Source organism: Pieris brassicae, chromosome 4 (assembly GCF_905147105.1).
Source record: "Pieris brassicae chromosome 4, ilPieBrab1.1, whole genome shotgun sequence".
Lineage (NCBI taxonomy): Eukaryota > Metazoa > Arthropoda > Insecta > Lepidoptera > Pieridae > Pieris > Pieris brassicae.
In genome coordinates this window covers 21,700,749-21,718,358 of record NC_059668.1, presented here as the reverse complement: position 1 = coordinate 21,718,358, position 17,610 = coordinate 21,700,749, and the positions used below count along the sequence as shown (strand labels likewise).

The following is a 17,610-nucleotide window of genomic DNA, read 5'->3' as shown; positions in this document are numbered from 1 at the left end:
TTATTATTATTTGCAATAGTAACAACTTTACCGTGAGCTTCTATTGAATCATTTCGTATGTTTTGAAGCTTATAACATCGAAACAATTGTTGTTCTGCCGAGAATCCTATACATTACCATTGAGAGAGTCATTAACAGTAACTACAAATAAATGTTATATTTGTGTGACTCAAAACTTGGCGGATAGTTCCTTGCCAGTTCTTTTTGCCTGCTCTACTTGCCCGTGACTTGCGTACTGGTAGTAAATGTAAATTTAGAATCAATTTAACATTTTTTCCGTTGACGTTCATAAGTTTACTTGGTTACCTATATGAATAACGTTATTTTGAGTTTGAGTAAGATGTTATTTAGATTCAAACCGCAGAAACTACACTACTCGTACTTGGTCCCAAGTAAAGCCTCATTAAGAAGGCACACTCCAACAACTGTATCGGTATTCTTAAAACTAACTAACATATTATCCAATAAATTTAGAACAAAGATAGAATCTAAATGAATTACTTAAAAACGCTGCATACAACAAAGGCTTCGTCCGTGACCCGTTACTGAATCAATAGCTAGAGTATACAGTTGCAATCGTTTATTAAGGATTTAAAAGCGTTATTTTCATCTGAATCTGCTTGTTTAGCACATGGTTACGAGGTCAGTCTCACAATGGAATGGGCCACATCCGGGCACAGCGCATTAACATAATATTGCTTCCATCAAGGAGTATTTTCACCTATAAAACCTCTTTCGAAGTTAAATATCGTTTTTAATTGATATAATGTTTATGTTCTTATTTTAAAACCATGAAGAAGAATTTTAAAAGAATCATATTCTTAATGTAAAAATTAACGTTTGGAAATATTACTCCCATACTACCAACATCTAACTATCATAAACTCAATTCAATACCGGACAATACTTCAATAATCGTAAATTTCTAAAGTACAGCAAATTATACCAATGTTTGTACTTTCTAAAACAATGCTTACGTTCACTAAAATGGCATTTAATTTAATCTACAATTCCAATGTTTCGACAGTAATTCAAATGCAATGTATCTCACGGAACTGAATTCACTTTTGAATGTTATGGCTTTAATCCGAGGGCCCATGAGTCATTAGTCTATGTGTTATCGCCAATCATGGTTATTTCTATGCTGGGCACGTTGCAAGATGTTTCTAAGAAAGCGCAAACAATTAGTGTAACCAAGCGCTATACCAATTTTATATAAAAAAAATTCATACAACAATGACCCTTTTTGTATTGTAATAGATATCAAATTAGTATGCAGATGTTTTAATTTCCTCATGTCCGCTACGGCCTGATGAGCAGTAGGAATGAGTTCTGTTTGTATATTATTTTTTATAGAAAATATTGTTTTATGTTAGTGTTGAGAGCTAGGCTATGTTAGAGTATAAATGTACTATGTTTTATTCATACAAAGTATAATTTATAAAGCAGTTTCGTTCCAGTTAATTATGCAAAATTTAATATCGTTTGACTACGGTTAGTCCCAAACTGTGCTAAGAGAGTTTTAGGAGTCATATATGGACAGATAGATATTCTGGCATGTAACTTTGGCTATAGAGAAGTAGTCTGAATCACCAATAGCACAAAATCAAAATCAGTTGAGCTAAGCGTAGACTTTAGTACTTATAATTACATACAATGTTCAGATATTTGAAGCCTTGAAGTATTGTTGTCAATATTTTATTTATTAATAATAATCAATCAATCAATAAAACTTTTTTAGGTCTGGGCCTCAGATTTCTGTATCTGTTTCATGATCATTTGTCAATTTAATAGGCAAGTAGGTGATCATCCTTCTGTGAATGACAGACGCCGTAAATGTTTTGGGTCTAAGTTTTCCTCACGATGTTCTCCTTCACCGTACGAGCGACGCTTAAAGGCACACATAGAAAGTCCATTGGTGCACAGCCGGGGATCGTGTCTACGACTTCAGGGATGAGAGTCTCTGAACCCAATAGACCAACACAAGATATTACAATAGTAGGTAGGTAGGTAGGTAGTAGGTAGGTAGGTAGGTGGACTCAATTTCCGCACTTAGACACGTAGTCGGTCCGTTGTGCGTAGAAGCCCTGGCTAATTTAGCCAGCCCAACTCCTTCCAGAAGCACAGAAGTCTCCCGGGCACTTCACAGGCTTCGCGGAGCGACCTCACTGTTCCGAGGATTTTTGTACGTTGATTAGCCACAGCCTCGCATTCCAGGACTACGTGGGTGACTGATTCCTCTGCGCTGAAACAGCCTCTAAGATATTACAATAATAATCGTGTTAAAAGTATGATGATAGGATTTGCAGACTTGAATTGAGTTAGGAAAAAAACTTTTTTGGGTACACGCACCTATTTTGACGCTTCCGACCGTACAAGTAAGTGTTAATTGCACATACAATTGACCTCAGGGTCGTTAATAGACTTAAAGCGGTTTTATTGTACTAGTGGTCACCGGCGTATAAAAAAATATATTGCATTGTTTTTTTACATGATAATGAATATTTTTCCTGGCAGCGATTGTGTAGCGTCACGCTCTGGCGCAGACATTGTGGGATACAATTGCAACATTTGCATACACCGACGGAAATTCATTGAATAGTTTAATTAAAAAAACATTTAAACAAATTAGGAAAAAATCTAAGTTATACTTTTTAAGCTTTTTTTCTGGAGGCTCTTGTTTGCCTGCGAGAGGTTTTGGTGATAGTCCGTAACTGACAGGTAACCTTTAACGATCTCTGATTGTATTGTATTTTCTATAACCAGACGTATTTAAAATCTACGTATCAATCAATATTCAAGTGAAATAATGCCATAAAATACAATGTACTCATTAAGTACATGTATCGTGTATAATTACAGTGAGTTCATTGCAACTGTTCGTTGTTTCGCCGTCAAACATAATTATCTGTCCGTATCGTAATAACCAATGCAAATATGAATGGCTGCCAGCGCAGGCGCCGTGAAAAATGACTTCATTCCTTCACTGCAGTACACACATGCATAGAACTATCGTCGTTTACCGGTGTCAATGTTAATGTTAAAGAAGTCATTGCTGATTGCTGCATTCGTAAATTTTGCTGGTGTTTTTAACTAAAACTTGCCTTTGTTTTTTTATCTTAAGATATTTAAACAACAAAAATAATTTTAATCATATAAGATTTTCCTTCTAGAATGGTGAATTAGCCGTACCTTTTACTAGAGTAAAAAATATCGCCTTCCAATTGTTTAAAGAGTATACTTAAAAGCCGGCAACGCACTAAAATAGGTGTTCATGAGTTGCGATGACTGCCCGTTTCATGCCGATCGTTTAAAAAATAATTGTATATTGAACAGTGAGGGTTATATATTCGCCGACATAACTGAGATAGAAAAATGTTTGGTAACTAAGATTCAGTGTCCAGACTTATCTGGAATTAGTTAAAGACGTATTAGTGACATAGTCTCAGTTAGTCACGACTCGGAGAACCTGTCCAATCCAATCTAAAAGCCTAGTACAATTATTTTTTATATATTGTGCAAAATCTCTCATTGATTTTATCTTACCCTGAGTGAAAACAGTACTCGAGATTAGCTTCCAGTTTCTATTTGCATACAGGTGTATAATTAAGGCGTAATAACAGCCTCTGTGGCGCAACAAAGAATAAGTTTGAGCAATGATTTAATGGTTTGTATGCAAAATAGCCTTCGTGTTGATGAGCTGACCACGTCACGGTAGATGGGAGAATGGTCCTTTAACAACTTATGAAAACATATTTTTATGAGAACTTAGCGTTTCACGTATTAAAAAGATGATAGTACTACGCCGCTCATAGTATGTTGTACTACAAATGTTGCTATTACATTTTGGTAGACATAGATTGAAAGGATAATGTCAACACGTTCTACTCTACACTAGCAAATATTATTAAAGATAGACAGATAAGCGTGATAATCGTGACAAAGCCACTGACACTTGAGCTTGCACCGTCAGTCGAATACATGAAATGTCAATCTATTTTCCCCACGCACAAGGGGCGTGTGAAAAGTTTTGCGCTCAGGGCAGGAGTGTGCTTGAGACTCTCGAAATATAAAAACCGCCCACTCGGCAACGTAAATATGGCAGATGAAAATCTTTTATCGCGGTCACGTAGCCGGCCGCGTCACGACCGCGCGTCACTCCAGGCAATAAAGAGCGAGCCGCATTCTAATTTTGTACAAACACTGGAATTTTTCGTTCAAATCTCACTTGTGCACAGGAGTGGTTTATCTCTAGCCGGACAGGCACCGTTATGCGCACTTAAACATATCTTTATTTCACCTCAAAATCACGTTCAGAGATTACTCGATAGCTGAATTATGAATTCTTTTTTACAATTGTAACGTCTGTTTTCCTTCTAGCAATTAAAAATCCCTTATGATACGTATAATTTTGTTTTGTGGTTCCTGGTTGTAAATCATGTACTAACCCGCGGCAACTTTCACAAACGCTCTCCGATAGAGATGTTATTGTAGTCCGAAAGAGTCACTATAAACATTCATACTCCCGGCTAATATCCTGTTATTTTTTCATAATAATCGCTATTGTTGTTTATTTATTAGAAACTTCGAGGCAAATTACAGGTTTTATCGGAGTAATATTAAAAAATAAAAGGGTTAACCCAAAAACTGAGTTGTCGGTTCGATCGCAATAAGTTTTCGATAAAGCTCGGGAGATTTAATTGCTGGTTGTGATCTGGTTTTATGTACAAAAAAAGATGAACGGCCGAAGTGCCTAAAGCTCTTGAACATTGGTATCCAGAGTTTTTTCTATGAGACTATCACTTTCACCTTCTCGTTAAATCCTTGCGCGGCCATCATTATTTATTCAGCGCATCGCGGTGTATATCTGGGAACTTGGATAATCGAACACAGATGGAGATATGTGTTATTATGATATAGATATATACCAATACGAGATACTATCTGTGGGGCAATAAACTCGTCGTATAAGAATGTGGCCAGTTCGCGGGCCAAAAGTTGTCTTTGACATGTAAAATAAAATTCCCTTATAAAATGTGAGTGAAAAAATATTGAGCTAATTAAAATGGTCCTTCTGTCAAATTAATTTAACGATAAAATGTTTAATGTAGCGAAATATATATCGAAATTTCTCCCGACTCAAATTGAATTTATCGTTTAACGTTTTTGTGGGAACCTTTAAAGGATGCTAAGGTAACGAGATTAGATTTTATATTCGACCTCTGTAAATCATCAATATTGTAATCGGGTTTAGAGAAATTGTGGGCGGTGCACCGCATCCCGTGTGTGAGCGAGTGCATCCTTCTGGTAACAACTTTAGTAGCGAGTAATTACTCAGCGCACTGAAAATAAAGCAAAGACCCGCGAATCGATCGTAATTACAATCGACATTAATTGAAATACTCTCCCAGGGGACAACTCATCTTGAGGGTTTTTCTTGTTCGCATGTATGAAAATTTCTTTTAAACAATTTTATACTTGTACAGCTTAATGGTTGAGATGTAGAGCTTCGTAGAAATTGTTTAAAACCGCGATTATAATACAATTAGACGGCATATTAGCATGTGTATAGTAATTTAAACGCGATGCGCTCTGATTATATTTGTTGCTAACAGTTTTTTGCAACGTTTTTTAATCTAGAAATATTTATATGGACATTATTTTAGATGTTGAAATAGAACTAAGTAGTTGAATACGTAATTTATATGGATTTTTTTTAATCTAAACAGTTTGCATGACCACCAATAATATCGTTAACTAAATTTTCCTTGCGTGTAAAAAAAATCTTGATATATTTTGTTTTCACGAGTGAAACTTGTCTTGCTTTCTCCTATTAATTATTTTTTAATAATTAAGCTGGTTGCGGGATATTTTAATGATGTTTGTTGTAGTGTATGTTGCATGCTTTAAGTCATTTAACATATTGTGATTGTTTCTGAATGTGATTTTTCTCTCGTCTTCCCCAGCCTGCCAGGAAACAGGTAAAAATTACACACTATCAGACACGAAGAAAATGAGAAAATTCAAACAGTTTTATATCGCTCTTCAAATCAATACTTTCAACAATTCACACGTCTGTCTCACTATAAAACATGTTGTAGCATTCTTTAATAATTTTATCAAATACTAATGCAGTTTTATCCACAACAGAGGGCCGGGAGTGCGTCAACTGTGGAGCGACAAGCACTCCACTGTGGAGACGAGATGGTACCGGGCATTACCTATGCAACGCCTGTGGACTTTACTACAAGATGAACGGACAAAATCGACCCCTCATCAAGCCCAAACGAAGATTGGTGAGTGTAAGAATCCGACCAATTTGTTTTATGCTTATGTGACCATTCGATTTTTCAAGTTGGTCAAACCAAAAACTACGTGTGTACGCTGTGTTGTATCACAGTCGATGTCATCCATTTAGGTGTAAAATACCAACTCTTACGAACCCAAGCTTTAAATACAAAAATAATAGCTACTTAAATTAAATTTAAAGTTGACAATAACGTTTGTGGTCTAATTTCTTTGTAAGAATTCCAAGAGCTCGCTTCAGAGATGTTATCGCGTCGTCAAATCTCAACGTTTCGGGCACCCTTTAAACAGTCCATAAACCTCATACTTTATTAGACAAAAGAATATATAAGTTTAATATCCAAGACGGTCAGAATGGGTGTTGTTTACAGTTAAGGGGCAGTAATAAAAAGGCGGGGCATGCACGACATGACATAAAGCTGCGCCACAAATTGGCCTCTTAAGAAACCTGAGCGTTTCGACGAAAGCTCGTCCCAAAAACTTGCTCTATGACCGCCATAAATCTCTAGCGTTTAATCTTAGCTCGGGTACGCATAAAACTGAAACAAAGCGACATTTGACGTCACGTTGCCGGTCGGCATGTTCGCCTAACGACTGGCCCGTGCCAGCAATTGTACAATTTACCATAATGCCCTTACCGCGAACATAAAATACCTCGCATTTCTAGTCTTTTGTTGGCTAAATTACGTAATGTCCAAACATGATATAATCGCAACGGATGTTAAACGACTTTAGACTCTTTCTTACCAAACGTTGATTTGCATTTTTGGAATGTTTTCGTCTGTCATGGTTTTTAAACCCGGATACGCTGGTAGTTATACTAAAAATCACTGTAGTGTGGATACCGTTAATGCAGGAGATTGAATTCTCACTTTTATTTTTCATTGTGGGAAATTATGAGACAATGCGCATAGCGAGGTACATACTTTAATCATTTACAAAGGTACAGGAAAGCAATTTAGGATAATTACTCATAGGCTGCGATGTTAGTGATTGCATTTTTAATCTGTAATTTTTTACAGTTGCCACAGATTATCAAAAAAAAAACTCTAACGACATCTTCTATTGTTAATATTACTTAAAATAGTCTAAAACTTAATTAATCAAAACTTACACAACATTAAAAGCAAAAGTAGAACGGAGTAATTAAGCTAATCCATTAAGAAACAGAGACCTTCTTCAAAGTAAACGAAATAATTGGACAATGAATTTAAAAAACTACAACAATGAATTACGGAATTAACTTCAATTTAAGTGAAATGTTACTCGCACGAACTTGACACAATTTACAAATATTAGCATTGTCAATTTGATTGCCTAAGGTTAGTAATCTTACTACTGTAATGACAATAATGTATTGTTAGGAAATTATATATCAGAGCTTTCTATCGCCCAAACGATAAAAGCCCAAGAAAATATGGCAGTAAGTGCGCTTTCAGCTATACGTGTCATAGTAATTACTATCGGTTATATAACACTGAAGTTTGCAAATAGCGTTTTTGATTGTGTTCGTAATCATTTCGGTAAAAAAATAAAATCAGTGGCTCTGCAACCTTTTTAGGTGTGCACCTCATTTCTTATCACTTGTCATAGGTTATCAGCCTCCTGTGCCCGTCAACTTTTTGGGGTTGGCAAGACGGTTTTCTCACGATTTTTTCCCTCACCGCACAAGCGAATGTTAAATGCGTACATAGAAAGAAAGTCCATTGGGGATGAGAGTTGCACGCTGAAGCCAACATTACTATAGTTAATAAAGAAGCTTTGTGAATGGTCGGGGTTAAGCCCCGAGAATATTTGCTAGACGCATACACTCTCTTTAACCTTTACATTACATTCGTTTCATAGCATTTAATTATTTCACATATATTCTATTGCTATACGCGTGTGATTGATATAGTAATACCTCTATTATTGATATGATACAGGAACCGTCCAATGAGGTTCAGCTTTAAAAGAACCTTATGAAGTTATTATTGTGCAATACTTCCCGAATCATTTGTTAAAAATAAATCCTTGAATGTATTTATGTAAATATAAGTGTAAATAAAAAGTTCAGTTCAGTAGCAAAAGTGTAGGTTTTTGTAGATTTTACGATAAACTTTTAGTGTTCAAGTTAAGATAGGCATCTGTAAATTTTTCAAGTTAAACAATAATTTTGGGTTAATTTGAACAGTAAAGTGCATAATGCAATAAAAATTTATTATTACATACTTACGTAATTCATTAATATGTTTCAATTTGTGATTTTGAAACTTAAAGCGGTAGTTTGCTTACTGATTGTCTTTAATCTGAATCTTAACAAGCCATACTTTCAGAGATTATAGACATTTGACAGATGGCAGATTAAAGACGTTTTTAACACGACCTGTGTAGACAAAGTAGCGTTTTTCATTTTATTAATGCCTTCCTGACAAAAGACCATAATTCGTTACAATGACGAAGCCCAACATCGTAGTTGTTACATCAGAAGCGGTGTTGATTCAAACTCGACAATAGGTTGCCATTGAAATTATTTTAGTAACCTTAGTTAATTTAGCAAAAATTACCTTTGGCCGATTCTATATTATGAATTTCATATCACGAATGTGACAACATATAAGACCTTAAACTTTTATTTTTGCACAACATGAAATGTAATACGTTCCAAGACAAATGCGCTTGTATGAATATATGTATGCACATAAACTTATGTGAACTTAGTGATTTTTGCCCCTGCGCTGCGCACCTCAGTAAAATACTATACTGAGTTATGGACACAAAAGGTGTAGAGCACATTGTTTTGAGACTTAAATGCTCTTTTTAATGACAACTCTACGCTTTTTTTTCACTGCGGTAATTAAAAAGTATAACTAAAAAATATTTTTGTAACCGTTTCACGACTATTTAACAAAAACCCAGATTTATTTTTGGTTTAATCGGATGCTATACATTTCAATTAAATTTATTCTAATGGAAGGTCTTTGGGCCATGTCTCTCGCAGCAAGAAAACCAATCAAAATTGAGAGCTATGTCATACATTCGTTTTTATCAGACTATTTAACGTACATCTTACCTATCCTTCAAGAAAAGAGCGTACAAATTTTTAAAAGGCCGGCAACGCACTCGCGAGCCCTCTGGCATTGAGAGTGTCCATGGGCGGCGGTATCACTTAACATCAGGTGAGCCTCCTGCCCGTTTGCCCCCTATTTTATAAAAAAAAAAAAAAACCTAACCTAACCAAACCACTTTTTTCGGGAGAGCCATTCAAGACGCTCTTGACGCCTTAACCATGCTTATGAACATCTCATCTTTGTTTTTGCTACTTTGAGTCTTCCAACTGGTTACTGTTACCTTATAACAATATTTTCAATTTTAATGTTCCGCCGCAAGCGCACAATAAAACAGTGCAGACGTGTACCGAAGTGCTATAAACATTACACACGTTACGAGAGTTGCCAGGTTATATATTTAATCTGTTTGCGACTACTGCGCGGCTGCAACGCGTGCTAACCTGTTTTTGTATTGTGGCTTTGTCTCCTATATTTTGGATCTTTTATATGACAAAATATTATATTTATTCCACCCTTATCACCTCAAAATAACACGTAACACTATGTGGAACTGGGTTTCTGGGTTTATTCGAACCAATTCCACACTCTGATGAAGTATCAGATACGTCATGAAAGAAGCGTATTGCTTTAATGGCTTTCAACGAACTTTGCAGTACACGTCAGAAGCAGACCATGGCGACGGTATCTCCTAATATTTTGATTAAGTTTACTTTATTGATGTGTTAGGATTTTCCATATTTTTTTACGGATCAGATTCCTGGTCAATTCGTGCAGCGGAGCGAAAAAGAACCATCAGTTAGTCCATACTCAACCAACCTAAGATCACCACAAGACTGTCCACTATCATTTACAAACGAGTGCTAAGCTACTTCGGCTATTTTGCCAGGAGAGAACTGAATAGTCTCGACAAACTGGTAAAGGTAGGGAGGAGTGATGGCAGGAGAAGTTGGGATCGATCTCCTCCCCGTTAGTTTGACCTAATTAAGACAATTAGACCCCTAATTCCTCCCTCCACAACATCCCTAATGATATTCTGAGAATAGAGTGGTTTGGAGACAGCAAGTCGACGTATCAGTTAGGACAAGACAGGCACGACCTTCAGTAATGAAGACTACTAGGAGAAGAAGATTCATGTGTTGCACATACAAATACTACTTCCAGCTACCCCGTGTTAGTTATTGCATAATTATGTAATTGTACATAAGAAAAATGTTACTAATGGCGCACATGTGTTTGTTAATGTCTCAATCAATAACCACCTGTTTGTCCATTATCTACGTCCATTCATATAAAATCAGCGCCATCTTTCTGCGATAAATGTCACTATTAGACCATATTAAGTTTTATCACATAGTGTGATCGTTGTATGTCGTTTGCATGAGCAATTCGGCGAGGCGGCCATAGAACTCGGCTATTTGGCATTCAAAGGCCCAACAAGTGCCAAATAAATATTACAATAAGAATTCTTTGGGCTCACGCTTAAATCGGTCCCACACTGTCTGCCTTATATGAGGAGTGACGTCACTCACGGATTTATGGCCCTCCGAACTTTCCCATTGGCTTTGATTGTGTCGTAAGGATTACATATTTACTGTTTTTATATGGAAAGTTATTTGTTTCATACATTTAGCAAATGAAAAGATTTTCCTGGATTTATACGTTAAACTATGAACGGTAATAAATTTATTCTATTCTTCTAAGCCAATTGTTTTAACTACAGTAAATCTCAGTGAATTACACAGTATAAACAATAAAATAAGTCAGTGGCTTAACAACCTTGTTTGGTCTGGGCCTCAGACTTCTGCTCTGTTTCATGATTTGTCAATGTGGATTAGATTATTAGCCTCTTCGCCCTGAGGGAGGATTTCGAATTCCTGGTTCTAAGGCCAGCCGGTTTCCTCAGAATGTTTTCTTTCACCGGCCGAGCGAATGCAAAACGCGCACAACGACAAAGTCCACTGGTGCACGGGAATCGTACCTACGACCTTAGTGATGAGAGTCGCTCGCTGAAGCCACTAAGCCAAAACTGCTCCAACAGTACAGTATTTACAATAATAATAAAATAGGTCTTATTTTAATGATATTATTGAAAGCAGCTCCCTATAAAAGGCCATCTTCTCCATTTGCTTTCATTGGGCGCCCATCGCTCATGTGGTCACAGACCTGGTCACCATTCTATCACATTACTGGAGCTTTTCCTAATTCCTTGCAGCTCTTTCTTACTCTTGTATAGCGTGTAAGACCTCGTAACGTTTCTATACTCCATGCTACTTATATATTGTGTGCGTGTATTTGAAGCAATATAGTGCTAATTAAAAATAATGTTTGTGTATTTAACATGTCCAGTAGTGACCGTATACCCACTCAGTCTCATCGATCACCTCGCACGTCAAATAAATCCTGACTTCTGCGGTCCAAGTTATAAACGACTTTCTCGTTGATTTTTGATTGGAATATTAATTTTTTTATATGATTACCATTTGTCTAATACTCTCATATACTCCTTAACATGCGGCTCCCGTTTCTGTGCTTTCTACTAGTGACGTAATTTTCGATTAGCTCCAGCAGTCTACTTTTGATGGTCAACATCGCCGTTCAGTTGCCTGTCTTTCAGTCTTCTATAGATTTAAGAAATGCTTCATGGAACTACACAATCTGAGGCCGTCCTTTCCTTACAAATAACGCTCAACTAGAAGCACGCTGAAGTTTCATCCGAGTTGGCATTCCCAGATGACGCGTTGCACAATTTGGTTCCTTTAAAATAGCGAAGTCCTTGCCATTGCCTAGACAGTATGATATGGGTTCATGAAAGCGGCGTTTGACCAGGCATCTCCTGGACAGGCATGCCCTTAAATATCTCACTTAACATCAGATGGGATTGGAGCCAAACGTCTATCCAGTTCTTTATTGAAAAAAAAATAGTTTTCGAGTTTATTCGTTAAAATTCATTCCCTTATCAATATTAGAAGACGTGTATTTATTTAAGGTTAAAATAGCGTTTATGAACTCCAATTAATAAGCAGAACACGCAAGAAAATAGAGGTTTTATAGCCAGAGCTAGTTAAGTTAACTTGCACGAATTAAAGTGACATTTAATGAGTCTTTTCGTCGAGTCATGTGTAGGTCATTCACGTTTTGCGCGAGCAATTTATATACTGTTTAATTTTATAATAAACTTTGCTTTGTGTGGCATGTTCTTGCATCTGAAGTAATAGATTAGGAGCAAGCTCTTATACCGAATTTATTGTTTCACAATCAATATTTAGTTAAAATTAAACTAAAAATTAATTAAAGGAAAATTAAAACAAATTTAAAAAGTTTAGTCCCCGTGGCAGTACCTTTAACGCTGGCAGCATTTGCTCGCTATACTGTGATACTTATCCGTTGAGCGAGAAAAGCACCAGCTCTGAGGTCACCGGTACTATCTACCAGGAGCCAACCTAAATCTTTAATTAGGACCTGTGCACTTGAAACCCATGGCCAAAGACTCTCTTCTACAAAGGGAACAAAATGGAAGTTGGCAGACGTTATATTTGTCTTTCTCTATAGAAGTATAAGATATCACTTCTGTGAACACACTCAGATATAAGGAAGTCGATATTGCCGGACCCAATTATAAAACACATATTATAAGGTATGATTGTGAATTTGGAACTGATGTCCAAGACCGTCTGATCTATTTGTCAACATCATCTCATCTCAACTGAACAATATTCTTATTTTTATAGTGCCTCTCCATTACTGGAGGTTGGCCGTCAGTCTGTTCCAGCGTGTCTTGCCCTGTGCCAGATGCAGCAACTCTTCCAAAGTTGCAAAACCTTTTCACTCCGTTGCGAAGCCATGACTTCTACAAAAGCCGTTTAGCGTAGATCTTAGCCCTTATAATTAATTGAAGGAGGCAACTAGCCGTTGATCTAATATAAAACAATATTAAACATTATATTTAACAAAATTATTTAAAAAAAACATATCTTGTGTCGTATAGTGGTTCTTAGAATAATTTTATTACGCTTAACGACGATTTTTAGCGTTTTGGGACAATTTTATAATCTCAGGAGCTGTAAAATGGCAATTTTTAAATGTATTTGATAATGTTATACGGACTTATGCGCAAATCACACGATAAAAGTAATTTATATTAGAATATATTCATTTAGTATATTAAATTAACTATTTCAATACATTTTTATAGGTTATTAATAAAGTCTAGAATAAGGCAAATTTTTGTACATTCGTAACAGCTAAGTGCCGTGGTTTCTATAGAAGGACTTTATACCAAAACTAACATGTTTGATTTTCAAATTTATATAGATTTTGCAATTTTTACGCGGCACAAAAACCGAATACTTAAATCGGTATCGCAATCGCTGTCGCTATTGGGAGTTACACAGTACCGGCATTCCCAAGACACAAGATGTATGGTTGTGATGTACAGTGAGTGACACCGGGGTCTTCTCGCACTACGGGGGGCGTACAATTTTATTATACCTTTTTACCTGTCCTTACAGGTGTATGGATTTATACGTAAAAAATAGGCCAGTAGATAAACTTTTTATCTATATTTGCTACTAAAGACATTTGACATGAACTGTCAGTGCCCCATATGAGTTTAGCTAAAAGCTAGAATTTCTCTTAAATCGGCATTTGGCTACTAAATTATTATGAGACTTGAACGATTATAATGTTACTAAAGCAACAGATTTTTTCGATTACCAAAGACAAGAGCGTCTCAATTCTTAAAAGGCCGGCAACGCATTTGCAAACCATTCGGCGTCAGGATCACTTAACATCAGACATTAAATAAATAAAAAATGCAACCTAATTAGGAAATCATTCTTCAAGGCTGGTAAATGTATAATGGAATTTATATTCTCCATAATAATCCCTTCGGGAAACGTACCTATCAATTTTAAAACAAATAAAAGTATATTTTATTGCATTTCCATAAACGACCCTTTTTTCATACGATCCCAAATTCCACTTTTGTCAACGCCTTGATTGATATCGTAACCGTTCCTTGTTTTAGCAATATTTTTTTTTCATTTGACATATAAGAAAGATTGGACCCCGTAGCCGGGTTATATAAATTTTAAACTTTTTCTAACTTTTTTATAAGTTTAGTTTACCTGCGTAAGGCGCCAGTTGACATTTATTGTCAGGATATTGGAAATGTATGTGTCATAAATTTGTATGTCAACGATTATTGTCAAAATAGACTTGACATTTTTGTGACATAATATAAATTTGTGCTTGACAAATATTATGGTTACATTTTACTGCTTACAAAGAAATCATTATTTTTATACTGCTAAAATGAATAACCTAAATCCTACCTAAATGAAGCCTAAGCTAAATGAAGTTTTAAAATCAATCGTTAACTAATCATTTTAAATATGTCAAGCATTATTTTTCGATGTAATATGTGCAAATAGAATTTTGTTCTTGTCTAGTGTTTTGTCTCTTTCTACTTATCATATCGGCTATAGATAATAGTCAATCAAAGATCCGTAGACTATAGCATGGTCGATTTCACGCGTCGAGCGAGGAAAATCGATTGCTCGCATCGTGTACTCAATTGAGGACCGGAATTACTACTACACTGAAACAGTGAACAGTGTCAATATAGGATAACTATGCAAATGTGAATTTTGTACAAAAACTATACATTTTTAAATAAAAATAAATCAGTGGCGCAACAACCTTTTTAGTAATGGGCCTCAGATTTCTGTAACTGTTTAGGAGATAATCAGCTTCCTGAGCCTGGCATACCCCGTCGACTTTCGGGTATAAGGCAAGCTGGTTTCCTCGCGATCCTTCACCGTTCGAGCGAATGCTCAATACGCACATGCGGATCGAACCCACGATCTCAGTGATGAGAATCGTTCGCTGAAGCATTCAACAATTCCTTGATTCCATTCTTACTTGCTTTCTTACTTTCTCTTCTGTCGTCGTGAATATAATTTGACAGAAAGACGTTTTACGTCTCAAGAAGGTCAAGAAATATTTAAAAGCTATTCGAATTCCATTGCAAAGTAGAGTTGTGAAATTTAAAAATGGAACGCAATTAATCTGGCCGTAATAACTCAATACAGTACGAGAGCTCTGTACCAATGTACCCGTGTACCACTAATCTGTTCGCGCGGCTCGACGCGTTATTTATCGGTAGCAACGGGCGACGTGATTTTGATTTAGAGCCCTAAATTGCACGCCTTGGAATTACGGGAGAAATTCCCGCTAATAAATTGCTGCATTGTTTTTTTTATAACGGAGCTTGATATTGAACAGTTTTAGTTTTATTAAAATTATTAACGCTTTAATTAAAGACTTAAGGTTATATTATTGTTAATAGGAAACTCGAAATAAATTATACTTTAATATTTAATTAACGTTAATCGTGTCAACGCATACGCTTTTTATGTTACGTTATTCAAATACATTTCACATACACACACATACATATCTAATATACAGTATTTACAATTCTGAGCCTACAAGTAAATAATTGAAAATTGATAAATAGAAAATTTAATACCTTTTAAAAGTTTGGTACTTGTGGCAGTGTAGCTGTAACGCGTTGGATTTTCACGCTGTATTGGGATAATTATTTGTTGAACCAGCTCTGGCGTCTCTGGTACTATATACCGCGGCCCCGGCCCAAGAGTCTTTACTCCAAAGGGAATAAAATCAAGAAAATATGATTTATTGTTAATAAAATTATTTACATAATCTTAAAATAGATATTTATAAAAGTAAAACAAAATATTCATACACACATTACGCATTAAGATTAGAAAATATTTTACGGTTTTACAAACAATTTTATAGTATCGAAAAGTATTTTAGATTATTAATATAATATTATGCGCTTTAATTTCGTCCTGATCCTGTTTCTAAATATTGTTTTCAGTTTTACATCTTAACTATGTTACTTAAAACAAAAACGAGTCTTGTATCAGATAAAACCTTTTACGCAATTAAATTTTAAGCAATCATTTGAATGACACCAAACTACCGTATTACGTTATAATCTGGCTTAAGCTGGTTCCCGATTGACAGGCAGTGAGCCAAGTTGACTGACTCTCAAACCGCCCGTTGTTCTTAAGAAAAAAAGATATATAGGTTCTAAAGCAAAACGCCTTTAAGCTAGCAAAGTGTATAGAATATTTTTTTGCAAATGATTTTGTTTATGAAATATTTTGTTTAAACGTCTAAAATCAATCCTTAAAGGTCTTAAACTGACCGTAACTTAAATCAGTCACTAAGTCAAGATTGTGCTAGCTGAATTTCACGGTTCTTTGTTAAGTTAATCTGAAATTATCGCTGTCATAATATATTTTATTTTATAGATCAGTGGGCAAAGGGTAGGAGGCTCACCTGATATTTAGAGATACCACCGCCCATGGACACTCAATGCCAGAAGGCTGGGAAGAGCGTGGCCTCTTAAGAATTTGTTTGATCTTTTCTTACCTAAGTCGAATTGATTAGGAAAAACTTCTGTGGGTAGGTTCCACATATCTTAAAGCGAGAGAATTAAAATAATAAAGAAAATACATTAATGTATTAAATATCTCGTTTAAATCTGAGAGCTGGACGATTTTGTATCATTTAACTCTAAAGTTTTTTACTCTAAAGTAAGAGAATTTTTATTTCATTAAGAAAAGAATAAAAATTCTTTAAAGCCCGACTAAGGAGTCGCAAGCCTACAATGTGCTGCAGGATCACTCAACATCCTGCCCGTTATATAAAAAAAAGCAACTACTAAAGTAACGTTTGTGACAAAGTTGGTTTACACAAATTTAATCAACAGCTTAATAAACCCCGGTTAAACTAAGCGTTAAGCGTTATGAAGCGTAGACGCCAACGTGACGGGCCAAAAATGGGGCAAGCGCAGTCTATTGACTTCCTCAGCAATTAACATACGGGAAGCGCTCGCTGTCATTACCCCGTCAGCGCCAACTGTTCTCCCAAATGCATTACGAATCACTGTTTACCACTACATAATTATTACCTATAAATGCCTATATGAGTGTGTGTCTGTACTTCGATTTCTAATGCCAGAAACGATTCTTTGACTACGTTTTTTATTAAATGAAACACAAGTGACGAGGATGTCCTGTTGTCCTATTTAAATTTATAACTGAGGTGAGAGTAGCCGTAACTATCACATAAACCTATAATAAAAAAAAGTCCCTCGGGTCCGGACAATTTTGTTTTTTGAAAAGGCCGGCAATGCACTAGCGATACCTCTGGCATT

General features: G+C 35.8%; 1 protein-coding gene across 5 annotated transcripts in view; it reads left to right on the top strand.

Annotated features, from left to right (window-relative positions):
* The window catches only part of LOC123708119 (GATA-binding factor C-like), an 81,224-nt gene that overhangs the window by 34,195 nt on the left and 29,419 nt on the right, over positions 1 to 17,610 (top strand). For 3 of the 5 annotated variants that reach the window (XM_045658640.1, XM_045658636.1, XM_045658637.1), the window contains exon 4: positions 6,151 to 6,302. In XM_045658640.1, the coding sequence (XP_045514596.1) occupies positions 6,151 to 6,302 (152 nt within the window). The remainder of the gene's footprint in view (positions 1 to 6,150; positions 6,303 to 17,610) is intronic. The other 2 variants (XM_045658639.1, XM_045658638.1) reach the window with 1 other exon arrangement.